This window comes from Lepidothrix coronata, unplaced genomic scaffold (assembly GCF_001604755.1).
Source record: "Lepidothrix coronata isolate B3197 unplaced genomic scaffold, Lepidothrix_coronata-1.0 Scaffold10, whole genome shotgun sequence".
In the NCBI taxonomy this organism is placed as follows: Eukaryota; Metazoa; Chordata; class Aves; order Passeriformes; family Pipridae; genus Lepidothrix; species Lepidothrix coronata.
Window position 1 is genome coordinate 8,241,210 of NW_016690190.1, and position 27,285 is coordinate 8,268,494.

Consider the following 27,285-nt stretch of genomic DNA (forward strand, 5'->3'; position numbering starts at 1 on the left):
CTAAAGAAAAAAGAATGTGGGGTTTTTTTCAGTTACGTGTATATATATATATTCTTCCCCCTGACTCACACACAGCTGTCAGAACTGCAGGCTTTGCTGCTACTGTTAATTAGTGGTGGCACAAAAGGCTGAAATTCAGGAGTTGATGAAAACCTGTGGATGTCAACAGTGCTGGATGTTGGAATGGCAGAACGATCACCAGCAGAAATCTCGTTATCTGCAGGCTCAGGCTGGCCATCAGTCAGACATTTGCCACCACAAAACCATATGAAAGTGCCGTGGCTGCTGGTCAAAGCCCAGCAAACAGTTCAGCTTTGCTAAAAAACACCCTGAGCCGGAAATTCGGTGGAGCTCCCTGGGGCTCGGCTACAGCTCTGTGTGACACCATGAGGTGAAAACCATGGCAAAAAAAACGGGTGAAAGCGGCTGTGGGCGTGTTGCAGTGTGAAGAACAGCGTGAAACCTCGAGTGAAGCCTGTGAGACAGCTGAAAAGGGGGGAGAGTCAGGAATGAGTAACAGGTTTCACAGCCCCCTGTGAAGTGGTCGCATTTAGAACAGCCCCTGGACAGGAAAAGCACAGCATACACCTATACTGCGTTTTATTCAGCAGCTGCACACTGCTGCTGGTGTCAGCTTTTAATGCTCACGGCATCTACCCGAAGCCAGAGGCGAGCACCGGGAGTTTCACCTCAGCGTGAAGAACTTCTTCGGGGGGGGCAGAGCCCTGGCACAGGCTGCCCAGGGAGGTCGTGGAGTCTCCCTGTCCGGAGACATTCCCAACCCACCCGGACGCGTTCCTGTGTCAGCTGCTCCAGGTGACTCTGCCTTGGCGGGGAGGGGGCGGAGGGGTTGGACTACGTGATCTCCAGCTCTGACGATTCTGCGATGAGCCCGCACACCTCGGGACCCCCCGCGAACGCGAAGGCAACCCCCGGGCAGAACCAGGTTTGGCTGCCCCCAGGGAAGCGCTGTGCCCAGCGGGGCGGAGCCGCTCGGAGCTCACTCAGCCCGGCCTGGCCCGGCCCATCCCAAACAACCGGCCCCACATGGCGGGCGGGGCCGGGGCCCCGCGGACCCGCCACAGCACCGCCCCGGCCCCTCCTCAGGTGCGGCCGGCGCCGCCCCGCGCAGGTCGGGGCCCGGAAGGCCCGGGGCGGCGGTGGCGGGAGGCGATGGCGGGCGCGGGGTCGCGGCGGCTCCCGTTGGGGCCGCTGCTCCTGCTGCTGCCGCCCCTCCTCCTGCTGCCCCCCGGCGCGGCCCTGCGGCTGCTGCTGGACGCCGCGCCGCCCTTCACCTGCTCCCAGCCGGTAAGCGCGGGCAGCCCCCGGGACCGCCGCGGCCCGGGCGGGGGCGAGGAGCCGGGAAGTTGGGATGGGGGAAGCGACGGCCGGCGCCGCGTCGCTGTGCCCGGGAGCGCCGGTGCGGAGCGGAGCCTGGGAGCGGGGGAGCGTTCCAAGCCCCGCAGGACTCGGCTGGCCGTGCGATGGCCGCCGGGAAGCGCCGGTCGCTGACATCTCCGGGGGGCCGCCCGGAGTCACTGGGCAGGATGTGAGTCTTTGCTAATCGCTGGCGTTGCCTCACGTCCTAAATGTTTTAAGCTGTTCCTTGAAGCTGGGGGTTGGTTTGTTTGGGGTTTTTTGTGGTTTTTCTTTTAGGAGAAAGCAGGGAATCGCTTGTGAAGGAGTAAGGAAACAAACATATGCTTGAGAGTTTTGAACTGGCAGATTTTGGTTGCGTTTTCTCCCTGTGAACCCAGCCAGAGAGGAGGTGCAGATTTGGGGTCCGTATGAAAGGTGAACTAACCAACATGAGCTAACTTTGGCACCCCAGAGTATGAACTCCGAGCTGGTTCTGGTCGCTCCCTCTGCTGGTTTTTGGGGTTTGATTTAGATTTGTTTTGTCGATGGTCACTGTTGGGTTTTTTCTACCTAAGATACGTGTGAGGAGTGTGTAGAATAAGGGAGAGATCTGCTTTTGCTTTTTATCTCTGACAACGATAGCGGTTCATGCATAAACAGGAAAATGGGCAGTTTTCTTCTAACCTAGACAGTTTTGTATGTCATGATGCACTTTCAGCAGTCTAGCGAAGGCAGCTGGTCAGGTGCAGCTATAAAAGCTATAAACAAATGTAAAACAAAATCTGTCCTTTGGGATGAAAGCTTCTGTAATCTTTTCCTGTACACATTTCCTGTTTTTTGTCTAGTCTGACTTTCCGACTCCTTTCCTAATGTTTGACTCTATCCTTACCTCTCTTTTACCTGACCTCCACTCTGCTGCCTTCACTCCTATTACAAAGACCCCAAGAAAACAGACCACTTCTGCAATTTTACTTTAGACTGGGCATTGTGGAATTACGAAATGCAAAATCTTGGAAAAGTGGAAAGAAGACATTACAATATTGCTTAGGCATCTCGCATAACCACGATATCCCAAACGATTGTCACGTGGAGATTGAGATAAATTATTAGAGAGTTTCTGTGAGTCCTTGGATGCTTGGGCTTTGCCTGACTGTGTCTTGCTGTCTTGCACCTCCTTTTTTTTTTTAGGAAATGTGAACCACAGTAACTTGTTGAGGGCTTCACCAGTGCATCCCCAACTTTCACTGAGGAGCGGTGTTGCCCCACGCTCTGGGTGTGCTCACAGATCACTTAATGTGCAAGGCTGCTACTTTGGCCTTTTCTATCAAAAAGCAGGTTTCTAAAATGCAGATAGACTTACGAAAAAGGCGTTGTCTTAAGCCCCCCGAGGAGCCTCTCTAGAAGCAATTGTGAAGCTGCTGACACAAACAGAAAAAAGTACCATCAACTGAAGTTTTGACAGTTGAAAACAGTTTCCCCTTCCCTTTCTGTTGGTTGCGCCGTTTTCGGAGCATGATTCAGTAACCCTCCCAACGTGTGACTGCGGTGTCGTTCAAAAGAGAAGCTGTTGCTGAGCAGGGTGGGGGAGACCCACTTCCTTTTTCTAACCCACCCACTGCCGTTGCCGAGCTTTGCAGCAGGTCAGGGTGAGCAACAGCAGCTTTTTCAGCAAATCTCTCATGCAGCAAAGGCTGCTCGAAAGATAAAGTGGTGGAGGGAAAGTCTCATGTCAGTGTCTTTAGACACGTGTAAATTGTGAAAGTAAAACTAAATGCTTGTTAACAGCTCATCTTACTAAAATGTCAACAAATGCACTCCATGGGCTTTATTCACCACCACTCCATCAAACCTGCTCGGCTGTAGGGCTGAATAGCACAGCTGGAAGTCCAGTTCCTTCTAGTAAGGAATATTTGAATATGTCATCTGCAGGAGTTTTTTGCTATGCACAGGGGAAATACATCTCACAGCTTATATACCCATCTGGTTGTTCATCAAGTGTTAAATGACTGTGTTCAGTCACTGGGCTGTAGCTGTTTCCGAACATGGCATGCCTTGGTGTCCTGGAGGAATGCAGTGTTTGTAACTCTCCCATCTTTGAGGGGCTGCATAGTTGGATAGTTGGGTCTCTGAAACCTATCTTACCAGCTTGGTGGATATTCACTACAAGTCTCCGGAGAAGAATTGATGTAACATCTCTCATGAAGATGAGCAGTGGTGGTGCATGTGAGGAAGGCTTTACAAAGGTGTTCATTTTGCCTTTGCTATTGACTGGCTTCTCTCATTCCCCTCTGTGGCATCTTTTTGCTGTGTAGGATGTTGACATAAACTGTGGTCCACTTAGTGCTGGCTTTGAATCTGATTTTGCTGAGAATTTATATGAGGGCAAGAGAAAAATTTAGAAACTATAGAGAAAAATGCTTTAAAAAATCAAAACAGTTTTGTAAAAGATGGTTGTTTCCTACGAGCCTTAAGCAAATCACCCTTCAGCAGTTATTCCTGTAGTGTGTTCATGTCCACTTGATCTTTATTTCTTTTTACTGAGGAATCAGAAAGGGGAAACTGCAGTAAACTTCAAATCATCCAAGCCTCAGAAAATACACAGAATCAGTCATAGGCAAGAGGAGGATTTTGGAAAGCTGGACCCCTTCCCATTCAGCAGCCACTCTTTAAAGGAAAACTGGACACTTGCCCAGCTCAGCAGTGGTTTCTTGCTAGTTACCACAACATCCTGCTGGGAAATCTTGGCCCCATGTTACTTTAATTGAATTGCTATGGGATGATGCTGTTAATCAGTTTCTCTTTTTTTTCTTTTTTTTTTTTTTTCAGATTCTTCTGATTCTCTGGGGCATATGGTCTATTTGGGTTTGGGGTTTCTTTTAATGTCAAAAGCAAAACAAAAATCATTAAAAAAGAGTGAAGGAAACAGTTGCTTATCTTTCTGTGAAAATATGGCAAGTAAACATGACAAGTTGACTGTGCCTGTCCTCTTCTGCTGATAATAGTTTCAGCATCACCTCACAATCGTCTGCTTCTCATATTTATGGCTCCCCTCTGTGTAGCTTTGCTTGTCGGGCCTGAAAGGCAATAGGAAGCTGCTGAGAAGAGAACATTTCAATTTAAGCCCCTTCTGTAATAATGTGCAGAGCATGTTGCCTGACTGTGAGCTCCATCTTCAGCTTTTCTGCAGAGCTCTTAATTTTTGTTCCTTCTCCTCCTGTTTATCTGCTTGTCTGTTGTATGCAGACTGACACATCTCTGTTCTGTCAGTGCTTCTTACATGCTTCTAGCTCTGTGTAGGCAACCAGAAACAATCATTGCTGTCATTTTATTTCTACTGTATCACCTAAATATGTGCTTTTTCAATGTAATGGTTTAAGCCCAACTGGCAATTAAGCAGCATGCAGCCACTCACTCTCTCCCCCCACAGGATGGGGGAGAGAATCAGAAGGGTAAAAGTGAGAAAAAGTGAGTGTTTGGGATAAAGACAGTTTAATAAGTAAAGCAAAAGCTGTGCACACAAGCAGAGAAAAACAAGGAATTCATTCACCGCTTCCAGTGGGTGGGGAGGTATTCAGGACAGCAGGCCTCCACCATGCCTAATAATGACTTGGGAAGACAAATGCCATCACTCCAAACATTCCTCCCCCCTTTCTCCTTCTTCCCCCAGCTTTATGCACTAAGCATGATGGTATGGACTATCCCTTTGGCCAGTTGGGGTCGTCTGTTCCAGCTGTGTCATTCCCTTAGTTTATGGGCCGCTCCTGCAAAGTCTCCACAAAATGTCCATTGAGTTCATTTAGTCCATGATGTTGTGCTCCATCTGTTACGGTGGTCACTCAGGACAGGAGAGGTGGTGTGTTGGAGGACTTATTGGGCACTAAATCCAGCTCAGGTCTGGTCACTGCTGCACTTGCACTGCTTCTTGTAAGGCTTGTCCTCCTGAGGTTCAGGTGGTTCCTGTTACACTAATTCCTACAACATGCAATTCAAATGACGAGTTAGAACAATTTAAAGGTATTTCCATTACAGTCTCCACTTCTGGTCCTTTTGGGCCATCTTATATGGTTTAACATTGCAATGAACTCCTCCCCTTGCTCCCAGCCTGGCTGCAATAAGAGATTCCTGCTTTAGCCCACTGTGGGCTGCCAGGGAACAGCCTGCTTCACCATGGTCTTCACCACAGGGGGCAGAGGGATCTCGCACTCTCCCTCCTCCAGCGTGGGGTCCCACCATGGGAGACAGTCCTCCATGAAGTTCTCTGACGTGAGTCCTTCCCACAGGCAGCAGTCCTTCACAAACTTCTCCAGCGTGGGTCCCTTTCACAGGGTGCAGTCCATCAGGAACCGGCTGCTCCACCGTGGGTGCCCCACAGGGTCACAAGCCCTGCCAGCAGACCTGCTCCAGCATGGGCTCCTCTCTCCGTGGGTCCACAGGTCCTGACAGGAGCCTGCTCCAGCATGGGCTTCACACAGGCTCACAGCTGCCTTTGAGCATCCAGCTCCTCCAGCATGGGGTCCCTCCATGGGCTGCAGGTGGATCTCTGCTCCACCATGGACTCGTCCCTTTGACTCTGGTTCACACTGGAGTTCCAGCCTGTCCAGTACAGCAGTGATGCCCTGACCATTTGCCAGCCCAGACACTCTGCCACTGCTGTTATCAGAGTAATTGCAACAGAACAAGGACAAGATGACTGAATGTTAAATGATAGGATTTAACAGAAGTCGTTCAATTACAAAAAGCCCCATGGTTAGTAGCTAGTTATTTTTGTTACCTCTCATTGGTTCACCCCAGCCAGCAGCTCAGCCCCGTGTGGCTGCTCACTCCTTCCCCTCAATGAAATGCACCATATCAGCTGCTCTGAAGAAAATTATCTCAGACGAAACTACTGCACCTTTTTACACAAAGGGCATTGTCAGGCTAAATAGTTTACCTAAAAAAGTCTGGTTAAGTGTTAGGAGTAATTTTCGTAGTTTAATCGACTTTTCCATGCTGGCACTTTACAATTTTTATTTTTCCCTTTGTTAAATGATTGTAGTTTAGCTGGTTTTGGTTTGGTTTAGTCAGCATTCACTTCTTTGCTTTTTAGGTTTTTCCCTTTATCAAAGGATGTAGGTTGCAGGTACTATGTGGGAATGTCCTGCAGTGGCATGGGGGCAGGGAAACCTGATCTGGGAAGTACAAAGTTTCAATAATATTTCTATTAACTATACTTGTAACCAGTTTCTCTTAAGTCCGACAGGATCTATATACACAATGGAGGATTTATCTGTACATTTGTCTGCAATAATTAGATGCAGTAAAGTACAGTTTAGACTAAATTGATATTTATATTCAAATTGATCATGTTGATTCCCCTCGTTGTGGCTGACTTGACACTTGAGCACAACAAAAATAATGAAAAGTACCTCTTGCTTGTCCTTATATTGACATTAAGTTCAGATTTATTTTGCTTTTGATTATGTTAGAGCTACTCTGCCCCACATAGGGCACGGCTGCACAGCTTTTGGGGCTGCTTATACCAGGACTCCCATCTAGCATCCTATGGGACTGTCCATCTTTAGGTGTTTTCGGAGTTAGTGCCACAAACCCAGTGTTATAAAGGTAAGAGAGGTCTTCATTGTCAGGTTTAAGTTCTGAATCCTCATCAACAGACTGATGGCTCCTCATCCTCTCCTTTGGTTTTCTGATGAACCACTTTGTGCAGTGTTTCCATGATGGTAAATTCTTCCCGTTTGTGTGCGTCACTGAATTCACTGAATTGGTTTTTTCCTGCCCTTCTCCTGCCACCAAGCAGAGGCAAATTACTGTCAATCCAGTTTCTATTCTGAGAGTAACATTCTTGTTTCTTTCCCCCCACAGGATTTAAACTGTCTCGTAAGAAATAGTAAGTATTTTTTTTTCCTCAATGCCGGTTTCCCAACAAAACAAGCCTTTTTTAATTTCTTTTTTTAACAAGGGTTCATACAGCATGTTTTTCCTGCTGGAATCAGAGTTGTGAAGTGAAGCACTGCTGTCTTGCTTTGCTTTGGGAGATTCCAGTTTCATCCCTTAATAAGCACTGGCTAGAAGAGGAATGGAAAGTTATGTCTTTTTTGGGATAGAGTTTGGGGGTGGGCAGTGGCATGGGTGGAACCCAACCTAACTTGTTTAGTTTCTATCTAAAGCTGGGATCATCATTTTTAAAGAAATGGGAATTTTAGGACAAGTTTGCCAGTAAATGTTCATTACAAGTCATTCTATCTATGATAGTACTTGATGAAAAATTAATGTATGGACTAGAATTAAAAAGAAGGCATAGAGGTGTGCAGTTGAGAGCAATTAATGTAAATTATTGGGTGTTGGGGTCAAGTCTTAGCAATGGCATGCATCTGAAGCACTTTAATGTAATTATGGGTAACGTTCTTAAAAAAAAGGAGAATGTTCTGTAGTTGTCCACTTGATACCCAGAGGCAACTGGACAGTGGTGCAGAACTCCTTGGCCTTTCCTTGCAGTCCCTGTTCTAAGCAGGCTCATTCTTGCCTCAGTGCCCAATCCTGTATTGGACTGGCACAAGTATTTTTGTAGCCAGTAGTACTTTTTGTAGTATCATTGCTTGGCTTGCCAGGTCAGGGAGATGACTATGCTGAAAATACCCAGGTTTTAAACTTTTTTTGGCAGGAGAAGGATTTGGTGGGATTAGATTGGATCATATTTCCCACTGGCAGACAGCCACTGGAATACATCTTGACAACAAGGCTAAGCCAAACTGCACCTCCACCATTAAAATGCTGCCTTATTTGAATATTTGGTTTAAATTCTGCCTTATGGCTCTTGTTGTGTTTTTCTGCTCTAGGGGAAATATATTTTTTTTAGTGCCTAGCACACTCTTTTCTGAAAGGTATTCTTGTCAGGCTTTTTATAGATATTTTTTGGTAGAATGAGCATGTGGGGATCATCTAATTACTTCCTAAGTATAAAACCATGCTGTTACCAGAAGGGATAGTGCCCACTGTTCCCATCACTAACCCAGCAAAACAGACTGAAAGTGTACTTTGGGGGGCCTGACTGTGCAATTTTTAACATGCTCTGATAAGTCAAATGTCTTACAAAATCTAAGTAAATCAGGTCATGCCTGTCAAACCTGATTTCACTTTCTGATGAGATTACAGCACCAGTTTTCTCTAACACTGTGTTGACTAGAGTAGTTTATTTTTCTGTCCAGAGAGCTCATTAATTTAGGTAAGGCATAACACTGTTGGAAGCTAAATTCAGATGTATATTCAGATTCGAGGTAAAGCAGTTTTTAGACACAAAGTAATTAACAGTTGGAAGAATTTCCCTGGGTGTCTGACAGATTTCTTATGATTGGAAGGCTGGTAATTAGTACTAACATGGGTTCATTTCAGCACCAATGTATGGACTTACTACAGGAGATACTGAGCAAACTTCCTTGACCTGTTTAGCCTGAATACATTGATTGAGGTAATTACTAATGGATTTTCAGGAAAAGAGGAAGTATAAGCTCCTAGAACGAGTTCAGAATATTACAGGCAATTTACAAAGTACTTCCATGCTGAAAACTGCCTTTTTGAATTGGGGAGCTGTCTGTCACCCAGTTTTGCCTTCAGGATAACCCTGACCCAAAGGGCAGACCATAACTGCCATTAAACAGAGCTTCTTCAACCCCCCTCTGAATGGTGGTTTTCATTTGCTGGACAGGTACCTGCATGGAGTCGAGCTGGCTGAAGCTTCGAGATTGGACTCCTTCTGCTCCAAGCAGTCTTCATGTCTCTTCTCATGTTTTCCATCAGGTGGATGGAAAACTGCTCCCTGTGCTTCAGATAGAATGGAAAGTGGCCACTGATGGTAAGTGATGGTTGTTTAATTTGAGCACGAAGCAGAGGAAATAGGTGTGGTCTCGTGAGGAGAATTGTGACTTCAAGGCTTTCACTGTCACGAAAGCAGACCTTTGAAATTTAGGAGTTTGGCTGCTTAATTTTGTTGATTTGGGGGTTATAATCTCGTCCTTGTAACTTAGGTTTCCTATATGGGTGTGTGTCTTCATAAAGGAATAATTGTCCCATTGCTGGAGCATAAATTAGTACTAGTAAGTCAAGTTTTCTCACTCTCCAAGTGTCTTTAATTGTTTGTTTGTAAGTGATGCTTCCCTTGCACACTCTTGTCCAAAGTTTTACACAGATTTAAGATGGAATTAAACACATTCATTTCTTCCTTCTGCAGGGCCTGTGTCTGAGGGCTATATAAAGTTATGACCTATAGCTATAGTAGTGTAGAAGCGGGTGTGACTCAGGTAACACAGTCATTTTCTTCAGCTGTGGTTATAAACTTTCTCATTGGGACTGTGTGTACCAAAACAAAAGCATATTTACTTTGGGGCCCAAACTGCATGAAGCAGCTTTGAGGGGCAGAGCTAAACACAGCACTGAATCTATGGAACTGCCAGGGAGTGTGGAAGAATGCAGTTGCCTTCTCCTTTGCTCCTTCATCTGCAAAGATGTAGCTCTTGCCATGCAGGACAACCTTTAAGCTGAGAGTGCTGTCAGTCAACCCTGCACGCTCACTTTTCGTGGCCAGTTATCTTTGTGTTGGGATCCCCAGCGCTTCAAAGGAGTAAGACTGTGACAAGGCTAAGCACAGTGGTGACCTCTGGGGGGGGTTGCAACCTCTGCACGTGCAGATGGCAGGAAAAGACAGGCATGTCTCTGTGTCCCTGTGCCTGCAGCCAGCATCCGCTGTCTGGAAGGGGCAGAGCTCGCCGTGCTGCAGGTGAACAGCAATCAACAGGTCTGTGCCCAGTTTGACTTCCAGAACAATTTGCCTCTTCAGGTCCGTCCGGATGGAGGCCGGGTGAGTGCCAAGGGCTTTAAACTACTTCTCCTAGTTCATGGCTTTGTTTCTGCTTTCACTGTCTTACAGCAAGGTTATTGATTAAAAAGTACAGACTGGTTAGAAGAGTTGGTGAAACAGTCGAGATATTGGACTTGACATCTGCAGTCATTTCCAGTTTCTCTTTCACTCTTCCCATCCCTCAGGTTTTAAAAATTATTGCTCTTGTTTGGTGCCTACCACAACCAAGTTCTGGATGTTGCTTAGTTTTTAGAAGTTTTTGGATTCTGCTTGAGAGCTATGACATTTTATAGCTTTTTTTACCTTAGCCCTTCCTTTTATTTCCACTTCTTTCCTATACTCTCTTGCTGTGGAGGAAAGTGCCAACCTTGGGGGCGGTCCTTCAGCTTACACTCCTTCTGGGAAACTCATCAGAAAAATGCTGAGCATCCACAGCTCCCTTTATAAACAATAAGGAATCTGGAATTTTTTCCTTACCACACAGAATTTGGCCGTAGTTAGCTTATCTTCTGGAGCCAGTGCCTCTCCCACAATTTGCACAGCATTGCTGATGTGGAAAACAGTATAGATTTAGGATAATATGTATGGAATGGCCAGGTACAGAACTGCATATGTATAAGTGCAATACTAAATGCTTAGCACTTGCACAGCACTGCAAGATTCATACTAGACTAAAATTTTAGTCTTGAAACTGTGTATTTTAGCCTAATCTCCTTTCAGTTTAGAATGTAATTTAATGGAAACCACACAGTTGTTTGGCATAAAACTGCTGTATCAGTTCAAAGATATAAACTCATTCCAAACAGAAGAGTTGGGACAGACCAAGGGACTGGTACATTTAGTACACTTAAGTTCCATTTTTCTGTAGTCAGGCTGCAGTAAAAGGGTTACATGGGATGAGGGAACACAGTGGAACAGGGCCAAGTCAGCTGTTAGTTTCAGTACCTTTAAAGAACATCATTGTCCTTTTAAGTCCATGTGGATTTGGTTTGTTTTCAGTGGAATTTCACTTTTGACCGTTTTGAAGTGGAACCTGGCCAGACTTACCAAGTGACTGTCTACCACCTGCCCAAGCTGGGTGTAAATGGAGACTACAACTGCAAGTCCACGTCTTTCACAGTGCCTGGTAAGAGATGCTCTAGTTCACTTAGGCCTTGAGCTTGGGACTGTAGTGGTTTGTGGACCTGGGTTGGGTGTTTTTCCGGTCCAGACCCGTGAACTGTGAGCCAGTTTGGCAATAGGGTGGCAGTATTAAAAAAACCTGTTGTCCTTTTTGGATATTGCTGTTCAGAAGATCCATGGTGCTAGCCTATCTCCAGTACCCCTGTGGTACATACCCAAAATGTTTGTATCATTTTTACTACAAATCACCATCCTTATTTCTGGGATCCTGTGTCCAGAAGTTTGTCAAGTCTCTGCTTGGAATAAGGTGTGTGTGGAGGGACTATTCCGTGAAGGACGGACCCTTTGATTCCAGTTGACTGTAGTTTCTGCATGGAAGATACTGCTGTAAAAATTGTTACATGCTTTCTGGAAAGCTGGACAAAGCCTTGGACTTGGGCTGCTGATTTCTGAGAAATTGCATTTGTAGCTTGTCCAGAATTCTGCTGCAGCTATGGCTAAAGAGAAATTCACAGTTAAACCTGAAAAGGAATATAAGTGCCCCTCTGAGGGGCTAATTGAATGTGAGTTACATCTCCTAAATTTTGTTGCTGAAGTGCTCGTCAGTTGAGCAAGCACAAAGCGATTTCACCTCTGTGAATGGGGCTGTGGAGGAATCTTTCATGTTCTCTGCAGAATGTCGCTGCTACTTTAATTTAAAATCTTTCAGAGTTGCCCCTCTGCTTGTGGAAGCTGGAAGTACAGGCCAGAATTTTGAAATTCGAAGGAGTAAAGTTTGGCTTCTAGTATTAAAGCTTACACATGTGAAGTTCCATTTCAAAGGCAGAGTTAGGCATAATTTACCAAGAAACTTGATAGTGCTGAGTGCCTGACCCTTTCTTGCGTATGTGAACATTTTCCTGTTGCTAAATGAATTTTTGTGGTTTTCCTCAAGGATGCTGAGCATCTGCAGTGCCCTCTGGCTGCACTGACTGGCTTTTAAGTATTTGGCACTTAATACAGAGCTTGAAAACTGATTCTTAACTTTTTTCTTAACTTCTTATAGTTGTCAACCTGATTTTGTAGTTATAAAATGGCAAGGTATGGAGTGTATCAGTCAATGTGAGCTGGAAAAGGAGAGGGAACACTTGATTCTCAGCCCTCTTATCTTTTTTTATACCTGGTCGCACTAAGAACTTCCTGGCTTTTATCCTCCACTCTTCTTCAGAAACCTGATACATTCTTACACATGAATTACAGGAGCACTGTAAATTTTCCAGCTTTGAAAACTGGAAATGTAAGAGATGCAACATTTTGTTTCAACTGTCTAAGCAGGGAATTTTTCCTTTTTCTTTATCCAAACCCTGGAGGGGAGGCATAGTTTAGGCTGAGACTTGTAAATCCCACAATGCCACGTTGAATGTGTAATTCTGGATTTGACTCTGAAGAAATTCCCAAAGAGCAGGGACAATCTGATAAATGAATTGAATTATAAATGTGGAAGAGTGCTTTGGAATCAAGAAAGATTCCTCCTAGTTTTCCCGGGTCAGAATGCCTTCAGAGGAGTCTATTGCTGTGGTGCAATCACAAGGTGTGGAGAACAATATGAAGTTTTAATTCCACTTTTATGACCCTTTCTGCACAAGTCTTACAGTAGCAAGGCTTCTCAGATATTACTGTACTAACGAGTATGGTATGTTTTCTGTCTTTTCTTATTAATTATCTCTGTTCAGAAAAAAAAAAGAAAAAGCACACCATTACATCAGTGGAGGGGGCTGTTTATACACTGGAAATCAATACTATTCTTCTACAGAATTTTGCTACTGCTTTGGAACAAAGGTGTCCACTCGTTAGGGAGAGCTTGGTTAGGTATCTGGCTTCTGATAAGAAAGTGTGTTTTTTTTGCTAAATGGAAGTACAATGTTTCTGACTACTCACTTATGGTCTTTCTTGCAGACTGCAGCGATTCTCTGATGAAAAAAACCATTCCATGTATAAAGACAGGTAAAAATTTTTTAGTCATGTGGGCATGGATGCTATGCTGAAATATTTCTGATAGTTATGAAACGCAGGAGTATCTTCCCTACTTCCAGGCAGCTCATGGGAACCCGGGATCCAGGGTAAAAGTCTAGATGATACAACTCTGCTCGTGAGCTTCACCCCATGGATGGAGCCAGCCCGATACCACATTCATGTGGCCAGTTACCTGCATGAGAAGAAGTGTAAAATGATCACACATGATTTCACTGAGGTAATTCCCATCCCAAATTATACCTTCTGTGGTGATTTAGACAAACGTCTCAGGTAGTTGCTAAACCAGGACTTGGAGCCGTGATGTAGGAGATGTAGCAAACATTTGAACAACAGTTTTCAAGGAATTGTTTTCACAAATTTTTCATTGCCTTTGGAAAGAGGAGTGTTATTTCAGGAATTTGGTGGATAAAAGATCAAAAAAGAGGGTTTACAATTCGTGGAGCAGTCTATAAACATCTGCAAAGTCAAATTTGATGTTTGACTGGGCTTTACACTTTTCAAGCCAATGCCTAGGGAGGCTAAATAAATCAACCAAAACTGAGGTGCAAAGTTCCAATAAATCATTGAAGTACTTTATCAAATATGATCACGGGAGGGCATTAGTTAATTTTTTTAGATAAAGAATGAGTGCTTTAATAACAGATGTTTCATTCAAGCTGAGAATCAATTTCTGTAGTCTCACAGTCTGTGTTGCTGAGAAGCTCAAAGTGTCCAGAGTGTCTTCTGGCATGAGAAATGTTTCCCTTCAGGCATCTGAGGGAGGAGACATACTGAATATTTGGTACCAGTCCCCACCCCTCCCTGGGGGCAGGCAGATATAACAGCATTCAGTTTGTTTAATCTTCGTTCCTTAACACTTAAAACCCTTTGTACTGAGTGCACTGCTATGCATTAAGTTATTACTGACACAGATTGTACACCTGTACGTGTGTTTCCCTGGTAGAGAGGAATATTCCTCATTCTGGAGTGTTTGCTAAGCATTGTAAAGAATATATTTAGATTGTCATGATATTGACTGTGTACAGCAGGTAACAAGGGCAACTTATTTGTCTGTTCTAATGTCAGAAGCAGCAGTGTTGACAGCTGCTTTTAATTAAACAAGGAAGCTTGTTAATGTTTACACGTTACATAACTGAAGATGTTTAGATTGTTTTAGAAACTGTAAGTTTAACTCATTTGAAGTTATACAATGTACATCCCTAGTTGTTTCCTGTTACCTGTGCAATCTTAACCTGCTGTCTTAATTGTGTTACCATGTCTGTGTCACAGGACACCCACAGTGATGGTGGCCAGATCCCTTACTCATTCTGTTCTCCGTGGGCTTCTTGTTCCAAAGAAAGAAAATAGAAGCTTTTTGCTTCTTTGGACCATTCCATGTTCTCCAGTCAACTTATTTTCTTTTTTCCTGCTTTCATTCAATTTTCTTCCTTCCCTTACGACTGATTTCTGCAGGGTGGACTACAAGAGCAAGTGAATGTCACAATCAAAATAGAGAAGAACATAAAAGCTTGCTGCAGCTACAAAATACAGGTAGGATCTCACTCTTGTCCCTGTGTCCTTCCTTCACAAAAAAGGCAATGAACAACTTAGGAATGTTACAGGGTTTTGCACACTATTTTGTTCTGAGATTGACTAATCTCTAATTACCTGTATTAAGGAAATACTGATTATGGCTGAAAGGACAATATTTTTTATATAGATGTTCTCTGTAGTCTGTGGCTTTTCCTTAGCATAGGGCTGCCAAGTCAGAGACTGTGGAGTGGGAATGGCAAGTGTGCAACCTCAGGAGCTCCCAACCTTCTTAATATCTACTGTCAGAATCCTTGATCAACTTGTCCACTGAAGAGAAATGGGAGTTCTGTGTCCCTGTGCTAAAATACAGGAAATGTTGAGGCAGGGGGGAAGTAAAGCAGGGAACAAAATTGCTTTTAAGAATAACTTATGCTTTCTGAATTTATTTCAACTGCAGATTCAGCCATTCTTTGCAAACTGTGGCACAGACTGTCTGAGACACTCTGCTTTCATCCCATGTCCACCAGCTCCAAGTGAGAACCACTTTTCTGTAATCTAGACTCCCATTGGCTTACAGAGGAGAGCTGAATTTTTAATGTAATTCTTGTCTTTTGCAGGTGCAGACCCATCAGGTAAGAAGTTATTCTGATACCCTGAATCTTTTTTTTGCTGCTCTTTTCCTGTTGTGTAGCATGAAAAATTATCCTCCCTGGGAATGACCCAATGAAATGTCCTTGTTGAAAATTTTATATTGTTTGAAGGTAGGTGAGTGCTTGTTTGACATAAGTAGCCAGAATTGTTGGGCTGCAAGTTGAACTTTTTCTGAATTATATGGCTGTGTTGTGTAAGTTAAAGACAGATCACAGTGAAACCTGGAGCTAACAGTCTGAATGTTAATAATAGTTAGAATAGACAAAGCTATAGCTTAAATATTATTTATAATAGAGTAAACAGGTCATGGTGTATGAAATGTAGGAAACCTATTGTATCATGGACTATATCACCCATGTGACTGTATCACCCAAGCCCCCACTGAAACCAACCTCAGAGGATGTGAAGATGAGCACATGACAACCACTTGGTAACAAAACACCAAACCAGTGAAGGGTGAGGAGACCCCACACCCTAATCGTGCTGTTGCTCCAGACTGTTGTGTGAGGGATGGGGAATTTAGGTCATCAGGGCATAATTGCCCAAGGATTTCTTTGTTTGGTGTCCCTCTTTGGAGGCACCAAGGTCAAACTACCGGATACCATAACTGAGCTGTGCCAGTAGATCTGTCTGATGGAGATGAGAGCCTAGTGTCAAAAATTTCTCTAACAGTCCTCATGTAACACCGAGTTCAGAATTAATTGTGCTAAGAATTACTTCACCATGATTTAATGAGGCAAGTATTCGTATGCAGTGTGAACCTTAAAGAGCAATTTCTTTTTTAGATACACTTCACTTGCATAGAATTCTTTGAGAAGCAGTTTTGACAAGAAGAGTCTTAATATAAAATACTTTCTGTCACTTTGCTCAGTGTTAAAAAATTTGCATAATATAAAGCAGCTTTTGGAGAGAATAGCTTGCATATATTCATTTTCATGAATGTCAAGATAACTTGTGCATAATGATTTGACATCTTTTTTTTTTTTTTTTGGCTGCAGCACCTGTAAGGAGCTGGTTTGCCCAAGATTGGGAAAAAAACCCCAAAACCAAACCTGTAGACTGAAAAAATACATGACCCAAAATGGTGATATTGTTTTTTTGATTTTTTTTTTTTAAGATAGATTACATGAGCAGGCAGGACATGGGCGGCGTGCCTGTCAAAGCTGGGTAAACACTGCTATTTAGAGGAAGGTTATTGATCTGTGTTTTCAGTGTGCTGCACATATGGTTCTTTGTGTGGAGCAAGCTGATGGTGTAGAGCAGCATCATGAAAGCAGGAATTCATTTTGAGAAGTGACTGTATATTGTAAGAGGGAAGTGCTGGTCTACCCATGGTTTTGGGCACAACCAGGGTCCTCCTCCCTTGGCCCCCTCTGCTCAAGAAACTTCTGCTCTTTGGTGAAGCTCTGTTTGTGTAAGGCAATGTCTGAGGAGTATTTTTGTACTGCAGGTGATATGTTTATATGGCTCTACTGGTGTATCACTGGGATCTGTGTGTTACTGGTGGGATCAGTCATAGCAGGTGTGGTGTGTATGACTAAAAAACGAGCAGGTAAGACTCATACCAGCTAGGAAGAAAAAAATTCAATGCTAAAGCTATATTTTTCCTACTTCTGTTGCTGTTTTGTTCCTTGCCGTTCTGATGCCTTACTGCTGAGATAATGCCTATGTAAACCCCTTTTTCTGTTTTGTTTCTTAGCACTTGTAACTTCCTGATACCATCCACTAGATAAGTAAAGTCTTCCATGAGTTATGCTGTCTGGTACTTCATGTTCTTCATACACAAGTTCATAGCACTTCAGAGCTCATAAAGGAAAAGGAACTTTGTAGTTCAGCCCTCATGCTGCAGAAATCTTTTCTATTTATTTTTCTCCTGCATTGCAGCAGAGTTTTCCAGAACAGAAGCCCTGTTTGTCCACACTGTAGTCTTTTCCCTGATCCAGAAACTCTACAAAATTAATTTTTGTACTATTTAGGGCTTAAATAATGTTTTTCAATTAAGGTGGAAGGGAAAAAAACAGGACACAGAGGTTGACATCAAGCAAGCTGGAAAATTGGGTACTTAAGGGCTAATTCCTAGTGGTTTTGTGCTGTAGCTGTGAGGCAGTTACCACAGGGAAGCTGTGTAACTCACAGCTTAAGTTTTTCTTTTTCACCTGAGAGGAATAATTGGTAATCTTTTGGAAAATTTCTTAACACGTCAGACTTACAGATAAGATGTAGCTGGGGACATTTTGGTCACCTCTTCAGAGAAACCTCTTAAGAAAAAGCCATCTTTAAAAATGCCCTTTCTCTTTAAAGAGTGGTGGCAGAACAATTGGATGTTCTGTACTTCTTGAGAATGAATGGATCTAGGGGAGATAGAGAAAGTTTTTTTTAAGTGCATTCTGTCTTCTCTCAAAGGAAAAGTACTTAGCAAAGTATTTGTTCAGTATATTTTTTATTAGGCTTCTTCCTCCCTATGGTTTTATCTCCCTGCACGACTAAGGATTGTTTATTTAACTTAATCTGTGGAAGGTGTTGTGATTTTAAGCACTTAATCTTATGTCTCAGAACTGACTGTGACTTTCTCTCTCTTCCAGGACGCCGACGAGGGAAAACCAACCACAGTGATTTGCAAACTGGTAAGATGTCCTGCCTGTGTTTTATCAAGCAAGTGTCATGTGTTCTAGAAGTCTCAGACAGTTGTCCAGAAGGGGTTGTCAAAGGGTCTGCTATTCTATAGGTGCTTCTGAAAACCAACAGGTAGTGTTAGGATCTTTGCTGGTACAGGCCATGGCAGCAGGAGATTGGTTTGGGCTGGGTACACTCAGGTCTCCACCAGAGAATATAGCTACATCTGCAAACCTCTTGAAGCTGATGTATTATTTTTGTGTGGTGAAATTCGATGAACCATCTGGGCATTATTATAAGTCACAGCTCCCCTGTCTGTACTTTCATATTAAATTTATACAACGAGATGTTGTCCACACGCATCACCAAAATAGCATTGAAGCTGATAGTCACCAGTACCTTTCGTTAATATCTATGTTGATTACTGCTGACTTGCACCATTACAATTTTGGGAATGTGGCTGCAATTAATATTTTTCTGTCTTTCATCAGCACCATATACCGACCTCTCCCTGCCGCCCTTGAAGCCCCGGAAGGTTTGGATTGTGTACTCTGCTGACCACCTGCTGTACGTGGACGTGGTGCTGAAGTTTGCTGAGTTCCTGATGACAGTCTGTGGCACTGCTGTAGCCTTAGACCTGCTAGAAGATCATCAGATCTCGGAGTTAGGGCCGTTGCCCTGGCTTACTCGGCAGAAGAAGGAAATGGAAGACCTGTCTTCAAAGATCATTATCTTGTGTTCTCGGGGCACCCAGGCCAAATGGCAAGCCATGCTTGGGAGTGAGCCTGTGTGTCTCAAGCAAGATCAGCAGAAGCCAATGGGAGACCTGTTCACCCCAGCCTTGAATTTGATCCTGCCAGATTTCAAGAAGCCAGCCTGCTTTGGGATGTACATAGTCTGCTACTTTGAGGGAATAAGCAGTGAGAAAGATATACCTGATCTGTTCAATGTCACATCCAGGTACCAGCTGATGGACAAGTTTGAGGATATTTATTTTCGGATTCAGGATTTGGAGAAGTTTGAACCTGGACGGATCCATCGAATCCAGGAAATCACGGCTGAAAATTATGTCGATACCCCCAGTGGGAGGAAGTTGAAAGAGGCCATACAGAAGTTCAAGAACTGGCAGACTGAGCACCCGGACTGGTTTGAGAGGGAAACCATCTGCTTGGATAATGATGAAGAATTGCATTCCCTAAACAGAGAGAGCCAGGTGGATTCATTGCTGAGTGAATCGAGTGGGATCGTGAAACACCAGCTGCACCTGCGTGAGCCTGACCCCAACTGCTGTTATGTCATCAACCTCCACATGCATGAAGGTGAAAATACAGGCTGTAAACTGCAGCCTCAACTTAATCCATGTGGGGATCCAGCTTCTCAGACTGTGGTCCTTCCTGTGGATGAGGCTCCTCTAGTTCAAGTAGTGGAGCCAGTCTCTCCCGTGGAAGACAGAAATGTACTTAGTCATCATGTGCTGAGTAATGAGGACTGTATGGAAGGAGTTCCTCTTCTGGAGACAAGCTTTCCAATGAGGAATAACGTCATCCTCCACGATGACTCTGACGTTTCAGCAGTAGCTGACCACAGTCCTGCCAACCTCTCAGGTGAACTGAGGGACCATCTGAATGGGTTTATGTACCCTCTTTATCAACAGAGTGTCGTTCCTTCAGAGCTGTATCTCTGCCAGGAGGAGGCTGACGGGCAGCACCAGTTGGTCTTTGATGACCAGTGCAAAGACCAAAGACAGTCAGTGCAGTCAGACCAGGGCTACATCTCTAGATGTTCTCCTCTGCCTCCTGATGACCTCGTAGAGGAGGAGGAGGAAGAGGAGGAGGAGGATCAAGAAAAACAGGTAGTCTCCCATGAACTCTCTCCAGAGGTCTTGAACAGTCTAAGGAGCCTCCAGAAGCAGCTGTTTTTCCAGGACATTCAGAGGAGCTCTAACTGGAGCTATCCAGCTGAGGTGATGGACACTGACCAATCTCTGGAGGACTGTTAGGTTCTGTCTGGGACCTGCTCCATTTGAAATACAGAGGTGGAAGGTGGTCCCGTGCAGAATACTGAAACTGCATTTCCAACACCATCCTTGTCCTTGTATTGTAAATGACTTAGCAGTGGGATCTGTCTGCTGGTGGGATGCAGGGTTGCCCAGCAGACTGGTGATGTTGCTTCCAGTCTCTGTGGGGAGAAGCAATGAATATTGCTCACCTCTGTGAAAGAACAGGCAGTAGCTCTGTTCCTTGGGGAAAGGCATTAAATTGAATCCTCACTGATAGATGGCAGAAAAATTACTGTGGCTTATCCACTCGTGCCTTCAAAATGCCCTCCAGCTGAACTGATTCTATTGCACTGGATAAAAGTCATGGCCAGGGTTTGGAAAATAGATTTAGATGGCATGGCAAAGTGTGCATTGCCATTTCCATACATATTTTAAATGTTTTGTTGTAAATACTGTGTCAAAGATGTGTGCCTTAAATCTCAGCTAGATTAGTGCTGTTTCTACCTGTTGATTCATATGCCTGAAGACTTTTCTTTTGCCACTCATCCATTAATTTGCAGCTGCATTTCCATGGTCATTCAGAAATCAAGTGGAGTAACTGAGCAGTAGGTGGGATAAACTTTTAAATTGTGAGTCTTCATAACTCTGCCTGCCTCCCTGCTGGGAGGTATGGGCTTGAAAACTAGCAATAGCAGGAAGGGGGAAAAGGGAGATAAAGGACCAAAAAATGGAATTTGGAGTTGTTGCACAATTTTAAGAAAAATCCGGGGCTAAATAGAGAATCTTTGAATTGGAAATCTGCTGTATCCTGCTACACAGTGCTGCAGTGCCGTTTGCTTTTGGGTGTCTTGGCACCGGGGAGATGTGAACTGAAGATGTAGGTAGTGGCACACAATTAAAGAAATGAAAGACTACTTTGGAGGAGAAAAAAGCTCAGCTTCAGCAGACACTGTTTTAGAGCGGAGGTTATATCTGAGTTATGGGAGGCTGAGTGGAAATGACTGTAACATGTACTTGTGTGGGTATAAACTCAAACACAGGTAGTTCAGGTTAACCATAATGAAATACTGAATAGACCAAGGGGTTCATCCTCCAGGAGCAGTGATGGTAACTCTGTCAGTTCCAGTGTTTTTTAAAAATGGGGCTGAATGCACTAGAAAAAAATTGTTACCTGTGAGTAATGGCACATTGGCCCTTGTAGCACTGGCTGGGTAGCAGACTAGCTGAGGTTGGCATTTACCCTGTTTCTTATCACTGTTTCTGCAGCCCAGTGGACAACAGCCTGTGAGATATAAATACACCCAGGTCTTTCTCCTGTGCCTTCAGACAAGCTTGTCGTCTTCCTGTCCTTCAAAGTTTACTTGTCAAAAAATCTTAGGATAATTTTATTTCAGCTTTTTAAAAGTCTGATGTCTCAGAGAATAATCTAGTTTGTGACTTGCAATGAATATTTTATTATGTATATTTTATAATTTTGTGAATTGTGGGGGTTTTCCTTAAATTAAAAACCAAGAATACCTTTTGAATATATTTACTTAAAGAGTTCTATGTCCTCCATTCTGCCTAACTCCTTCTGTTAGTATTTGTTATAGAAATCTGAGGCAAAGCTGAGCCAGAACTGAAGTGGCTCACAAATGCCAAAAAATTCCTGCAAAGCATGGCAGCTGTATTGAGTTGAGCTGGATACAACTGAGGGCCCTTACCTGTGGGAAGAGCACATCCCTTCAAAAGGAATGTCAAAGGAATTGTTAGTAATTCCCATGCACGACTGCTCCATGAGACAGGACTGCTAAGACAGCTGCTTTCTCTGCAGCCAGATGACAAAGGGACAGTCCCTGCAGAGATCCAAACTTAAGACTGGGAGCCTTCCTGCCTCTACAGGATCTAACCCAGCAGGAGCTAAGCAAGAGGCAGCTGTGATCTCAATGCTTCTCCAGTGAGAACCCATTTCCCAGATTATGTGAGTAATTGCCATCTTGATGATCCCACTTCTAAAAGTTTCTTTTATCTTAAAACAATTAACATGTAAATCTGATTTTTTTTTCCCATGAGTCTTTTTCAAGTGGTATGAATTCCTATAAATCACTTAAATAGGAAGCTCAGAAGTGTCATCTGGATTTTCTTGCCTTAGTCATTCCCTTCTCAAATAACTCCCTTGGTGTTACAGCTCTTAGAATTTGCTTTCACTCCCAAAAAGTTTGTTTGAAGGGAAAATCCAGGCGCTATTTTAGCAATCCAATATGAGGAAAACAAGTAACTTTAATGCATCTGTTGGTCCCTGAATACAAAATTGAATAGCCCAGCAAAACTTAAAGAAAAAAAAAAGGAGCAAAATCAGTCACAAGTTTCTAACTTTATTTTAACAATCTTGCTTTTTAAAAAATACAAGTTCTAATTAATGCCAGGGGGATGCCAAGTGTCCATCAGCCACAGGCCTTATCTCTCACTTCAGTTTCCCCTCCTGAGAGTAGTCAACTCTTTTGTCAGGATAGCAAACAAAGAGCAATAAAATTCTAAATAACTGAGTAGTGTTACAAGGCTCGTGACAGAATCCCAAGGGACCTACGTCTTAGTATGGCACAGTTTTGTTTAGCAAAGTGTTACTGACCTGGACCAGTAATTTAATGTTGGGAGAATATACAGTAGGTGTGCAAGGTGCATCAAGAGAGGTATTGCTTGTACTTTAATAGTACCACTATCTCTCTTTTCTGCAAACAGATCTGTTACGTGGCAGAGGGGTTTAAATGGAAGAGTGAGCTCAATTACCAAAGAAAAGGGAATTCAAAAGGTGGAGCAGGCTTATAAACAAGACATTGAAGAGCTTTAAATGGTTTTCTGTAGGAAGTAATTGCAGTAGCAGCAGAGGTGCCCTTTTAGTTGCAAGGAGGCTTCTGTATAGCCAACTACTACAAGAGCTTTATAGTCTCCAAACAGCACATCTACTACCAGCCTAGAAACCGTGGCACCACAAAGAACAACTTTTTCTACCAAGGAATTCTATACAACAGAAGCATCATTTTGCAGGGTCGTCTGTCCCAGGCAACCTTTTCATCCACGGACAAAGTTGAACTGTGATTTCACTGCCAACAATTTAAGTATGCCATGGCTAGATAAATTTCAAATATGCCATTTTTCTCAATAATGTCCTAACTGGAAAAAGGCACTCAATGTTGAAACAGCAACTTTATGTGCTATGAAGGGGTACTGAAGTAAGACTTGTTAATAATTCTGCTGTGATTCTTCTAGTGTCTCAACTATGTTCACACTTCAGCATATCGATGCTATCGTGAAGTTGGCCATAGGAGCAGCAAAACATAGTTGTTGAATAGCTTTTTTATCTTCACCTTGTTTTGGGCAGTGTTTGTTGTTTGGGGATTTATTTTTTATTTCTTCAGCTGTTTGACTGAAGCATGGAGTAGTCCTAGGTTCAGGTGTCACCTCATTCTCTCTTGAGTAATTATTTCTGAGATTTTACTGTCTACTTAATGCTGAAAAAGGAAGGTGCAAGGAAACAAATATCTGTACAAGAATAATACACCTGTAATTACACCTCCTTTGGCCAGGAACTTAGCATCCCCTCGACACATTTCACATCACACAGGAAAAGTTCACAGTACCAAGTTTTACAATCACAGTCACTCACAGCACCAAGATTGTCCAGACAAGAAGAAGTTACCGAAGAGAAAGGCCACTGGCCAAAATTCACACAATTGCCCACGTAAGGGCTCAGGTAATAAAGCACTGGTGGGAAAGTTAAGCCTAGCCTTTGCCAACTCTCCGTTTGGCGGGAGGAGAGCAGCAAGTCCCCCATCCTAGCTGCACTTCTGAACAGAACAGCACTATTGACCCATCTTCCAGGGGCTTTTCTAGCCCCTCAAAACCCACCAGCCACTGAGAGCTGGGGGAGAAGAGCCCCATGGCATCCCTGCTTCTGCCTCTGGGAGCTGGAAGTTACCAGACTGTAAACATTTTGTTGTAGCAGTCCACTGGAGCAGGCAGTTGATCCCACTCTGTGAAAAGGAAGGTGGGACAGAGGCTCAGTCCCACTGAAGCCCAAGCCCTGAAGGAGAGAATGAATGTGTGTGCGGAAGAAGTCTGGGCTGTGCCTGCAGTCCTGCTCTGGGTAGCAGGTGGTTGTGCTTTATTTCTCCTTCCCATCAGGACAGCTCGAAAAAAAAATTTGGGACAGGAAACTGTCATTTTTCACAATTATTGCAGCCTTGCCCAGATAACAAAACATAAGCCTGGGAGGGGCAAAGTCCTTCCTCCACATGTGGCCTGGTGCTCCTGCTCCCAGGGGGCTGGTTTCAGGAGCAGCTGCAGCCAGGCAGAAGAGCAGGCCTTAACCCCACCGAACATTCATGGAGCTTAAAACCAAAGAAAACTGTTTCTATGAGAGGTTACTAACAATTAAGTTTTTCCCCTGCCTACCCTAAACCACATGCACAAGGAGGACAGGATGCTGATACGTGGGCTTTCACCAAAGCTCGGGGAGCCCCTCTGCCTCAAGGGCTCCTGCAGCACTTTGCTTTCTGTGCTGAAAAGTGAGGTTCACTGAGCATGGGGCCCACCCTGAGCAGCGCCAATGTCCTCTGCTTTGCTGTTTGAGAGGGGGCAGCTTGCAGGCTTAACCCTGTCTCTACTCTCTTAAGCAGGCATGGAAGGGGGCCAGAGGAAATCTTTCCAGCCTTTCTGGCTGTGTAAAGGAAGACCCTACACTCTGTGTAAAAAGAAAACCAATGCTGATCCCATAAACATGCATATTCACAGAGAAATGAGAGCCCCAGCACCTGGGGCTGCAAGCAGTAGGCTGCTGTAAACCCTGTTCTCACCAGAAATAAATGTCTTGGTGGTTATGAAATGGGGCCTAAGCCCAGGTTCATGTCCATGCTGGATTCATGTTTCTTCAGCATGTGAAGTCAATGTAAGATGCAAAAGGTTGAAGCACAGAGGTAGACATTTTTGGCTAGGAGAAGGTGGCTCATGGGCTTGAAGTGACCAGTCGGCCAGCGTGCTTCCAGAGGTTCCCCAGCTGGGATGCAAAGGCCTGGGAAACAGAGGCAGCAGCTTTGCAAGACCTAGGGAAGCCAAAGCGAGCTTCCTTCTGTCCTTCCTGCATCCCGGAGGAACGTCTCTGCTGGTCAGGCCCCTGTCGCATCTCATTGTTGTGGACAGCAGGAGTTCTTAAAAGAGGGGACAAAATGCACTGGTCCCTGTTGTTTAGAAGGAAAAGGAAAAACTAAAGTTTTATGGTCACAATGCAACACAATGTCCTGGCAGGGAGCGGGAGGGGAAGAATGAGACCCTCCAGACAGGGGAGAGACAGAAGCACTCGAAGAAGTCCTGTCCTGAAGGGCAGATGCGTTTTCCGGGGACAACTGTCATCCGTAGGCTCCTGCAGGTAGTCGGGTTTGTGCGGAGCTTCCGCTGCTGGATTCGTCCATGAGAAAGGGAGGAGAGGAGAGAGAGTCTGACAGGGAAGCCCACGTCCCCTTCCCCTGCTCGGCCACGGAGACAGGAACCTGAGCAGAAACGCAGAGAGACTCTGCCGGGAGCGGACCCGGAGGCGGCGGGAGCCCCTCCGGGGGCGGCGGCCAAGGGGGCTCAGCCCTGGGCGGTGACCGCCAAGGCGTTCACGTACCCGTGGGGTCCCACGTCCACGTCGGAGAGCCCGTGGGCCAGCGGGGCGGCAGCGGGGGCGGCGGCGGCGGGGCCGTACTTGGCGGGCGGCGGGGCGGTGACGGGGCGGAGGAGGCAGCAGGTCTCCAGCGCCTCCAGCCCGCGGCAGGTCAGGAAGAAGAGGTTCTTCAGCATGAAGAGGGAGAGCGGCTGCTGGTAGCGCAGGAGCAGGAGGCAGCGGAGCGCCAGGAGCGGCGCGTCCAGCAGCCCGGCGGGCAGCAGGAGGTGCAGGGCGAGGCGGGCGGCCCCGGGCGGGCGGGCGGCGCTGAGCTCGTAGAGCCACAGCACGGGCGAGGCCAGGCAGAGGAAGTAGACGGCGATGAGCAGGTAGCGCAGCGGGGCGGGCAGCGGCGCCGGCCGCCCGGGCTGCAGCACCAGCTCCAGAAGGGAGAAGCTGTCGAGCAGGTCGAGGCAGGTGGCGAGGAAGGCGGCGGCGGCGCGGTGCTGAGGCGGCGGCTGCGGCGGCAGGAGCAGCTGCCCGGCGCCCTCGGTGCCGATGGCCCGCAGCAGGCAGTACAGCAGAGGCGCGGACAGCGCCAGGGTGATGCGGAAGCCGGTGGTGCCCAGCGGCAGACGCAGCTCGATCAGCTCCAGGATGGAGGTCCCCAGGATCAGCGCCGCCTTGGGCGTGAAGGCGATGGAGTAGATGAGCCAGGCGAGGTGCGCGTAGGCGAAGTCGCCGCCGCGGGGGGGGACCCCGGCCCCGCGGCCCCCGGCCCCGCGGCCGCCGGGGGGGCCGTGCAGCAGCAGCGGGTGCGGTGGCGGCGGCCCGGGGGGCGGCGGGGGCCGCTCCCGGCGGCGCGCCCGGCTGTTGCGGCAGAAGAAGATGCCCCAGCCGGCCGCCAGCACCAGGTCGGTGGCGATCCAGCTGCACCAGTACAGGTCGGTGACGGCGATCAGGTAGAGGTCCAGCAGCGCGCCCTGCCCCAGCAGCAGCACCAGGGACAGCGCCTGGAAGCCCCAGCGGCGACCGCCCCCCGCCCCGCCGGGCCCCAGCAGCGCCCCCGCCGCCGCCCCGCCGCCCCCCGCCCCGCCACCCGCCGCCGCCGCCCCGTACAGCTCCGCCGCCGTCATGCTGCGGCCCGGGCTCCCGCCGCCGCCGCCGCTGCTGCTGCTGCTGCTGGGGAGCGGCGAGGCGGCGGCGGGCAGCGGGGTGGCGGGCGGCGGCACCAGGGGCTTGCTGATGCTGATGCTGTCCTCCTCCTCCTCCTCCTCCTCCTCCTCCTCCTCTTCTTCCTCCTCTTCCTCGGTGCTGCTGCGGGGGCTGCGGGGGCGGCGGGCCCTCGCCGAGCCCGAGCTCGACCCCGAGCCCCGCCGGCTGCCGCCGCTGCTGGAGCCCCCCGGGAAGAGGGGCTGCCGGTCGGCGGCGTGCGGCGGCAGCGGCGGCGGCGGCGGCGGCGGCGGCGGCTGGAAGGAGCCCGAGGAGGAGGAGACCGAGCGCTGGTTGGAGGCAGCGCGGTGCATGGTCCTCCCCGGCCCCCGAGCCGGC

The 27,285-nt window shown here is 46.2% G+C and overlaps 2 protein-coding genes across 6 annotated transcripts; one reads left to right on the forward strand and one right to left on the reverse strand.

Moving 5' to 3' along the window:
* Positions 1-611: 611 nt before the first annotated feature.
* IL17RA (interleukin 17 receptor A) lies at positions 612-22,260 on the forward strand. 5 transcript variants are annotated; one of them, XM_017804652.1, is made up of 13 exons: positions 612-816; positions 7,219-7,243; positions 9,059-9,205; positions 10,083-10,207; positions 11,207-11,333; positions 13,265-13,312; positions 13,402-13,559; positions 14,795-14,872; positions 15,312-15,387; positions 15,472-15,486; positions 16,956-17,057; positions 18,088-18,129; positions 18,610-22,260. In XM_017804652.1, exons 3-13 carry the CDS (start codon positions 9,067-9,069, stop codon positions 20,115-20,117), a joined length of 2,418 nt encoding a protein of 805 aa, XP_017660141.1. In that variant the 5' UTR covers positions 612-816; positions 7,219-7,243; positions 9,059-9,066; the 3' UTR covers positions 20,118-22,260. The 5 variants fall into 5 exon arrangements, with proteins under 5 accessions (XP_017660141.1, XP_017660139.1, XP_017660140.1 ...); XM_017804650.1 differs by lacking the exon at positions 612-816 and adding an exon at positions 1,174-1,308; XM_017804654.1 differs by lacking the exon at positions 612-816 and adding an exon at positions 1,474-1,549.
* Positions 22,261-22,451: 191 nt separating this feature from the next.
* Positions 22,452-27,260, reverse strand: CECR6 (cat eye syndrome chromosome region, candidate 6). The gene is made up of 2 exons (XM_017804610.1): positions 27,084-27,260; positions 22,452-26,789 (listed from the first exon to the last, which is right to left on the reverse strand). Exons 1-2 carry the CDS (start codon positions 27,258-27,260, stop codon positions 25,722-25,724), a joined length of 1,245 nt encoding a protein of 414 aa, XP_017660099.1. The 3' UTR covers positions 22,452-25,721.
* Between the last annotated feature and the right edge of the window lie 25 nt (positions 27,261-27,285).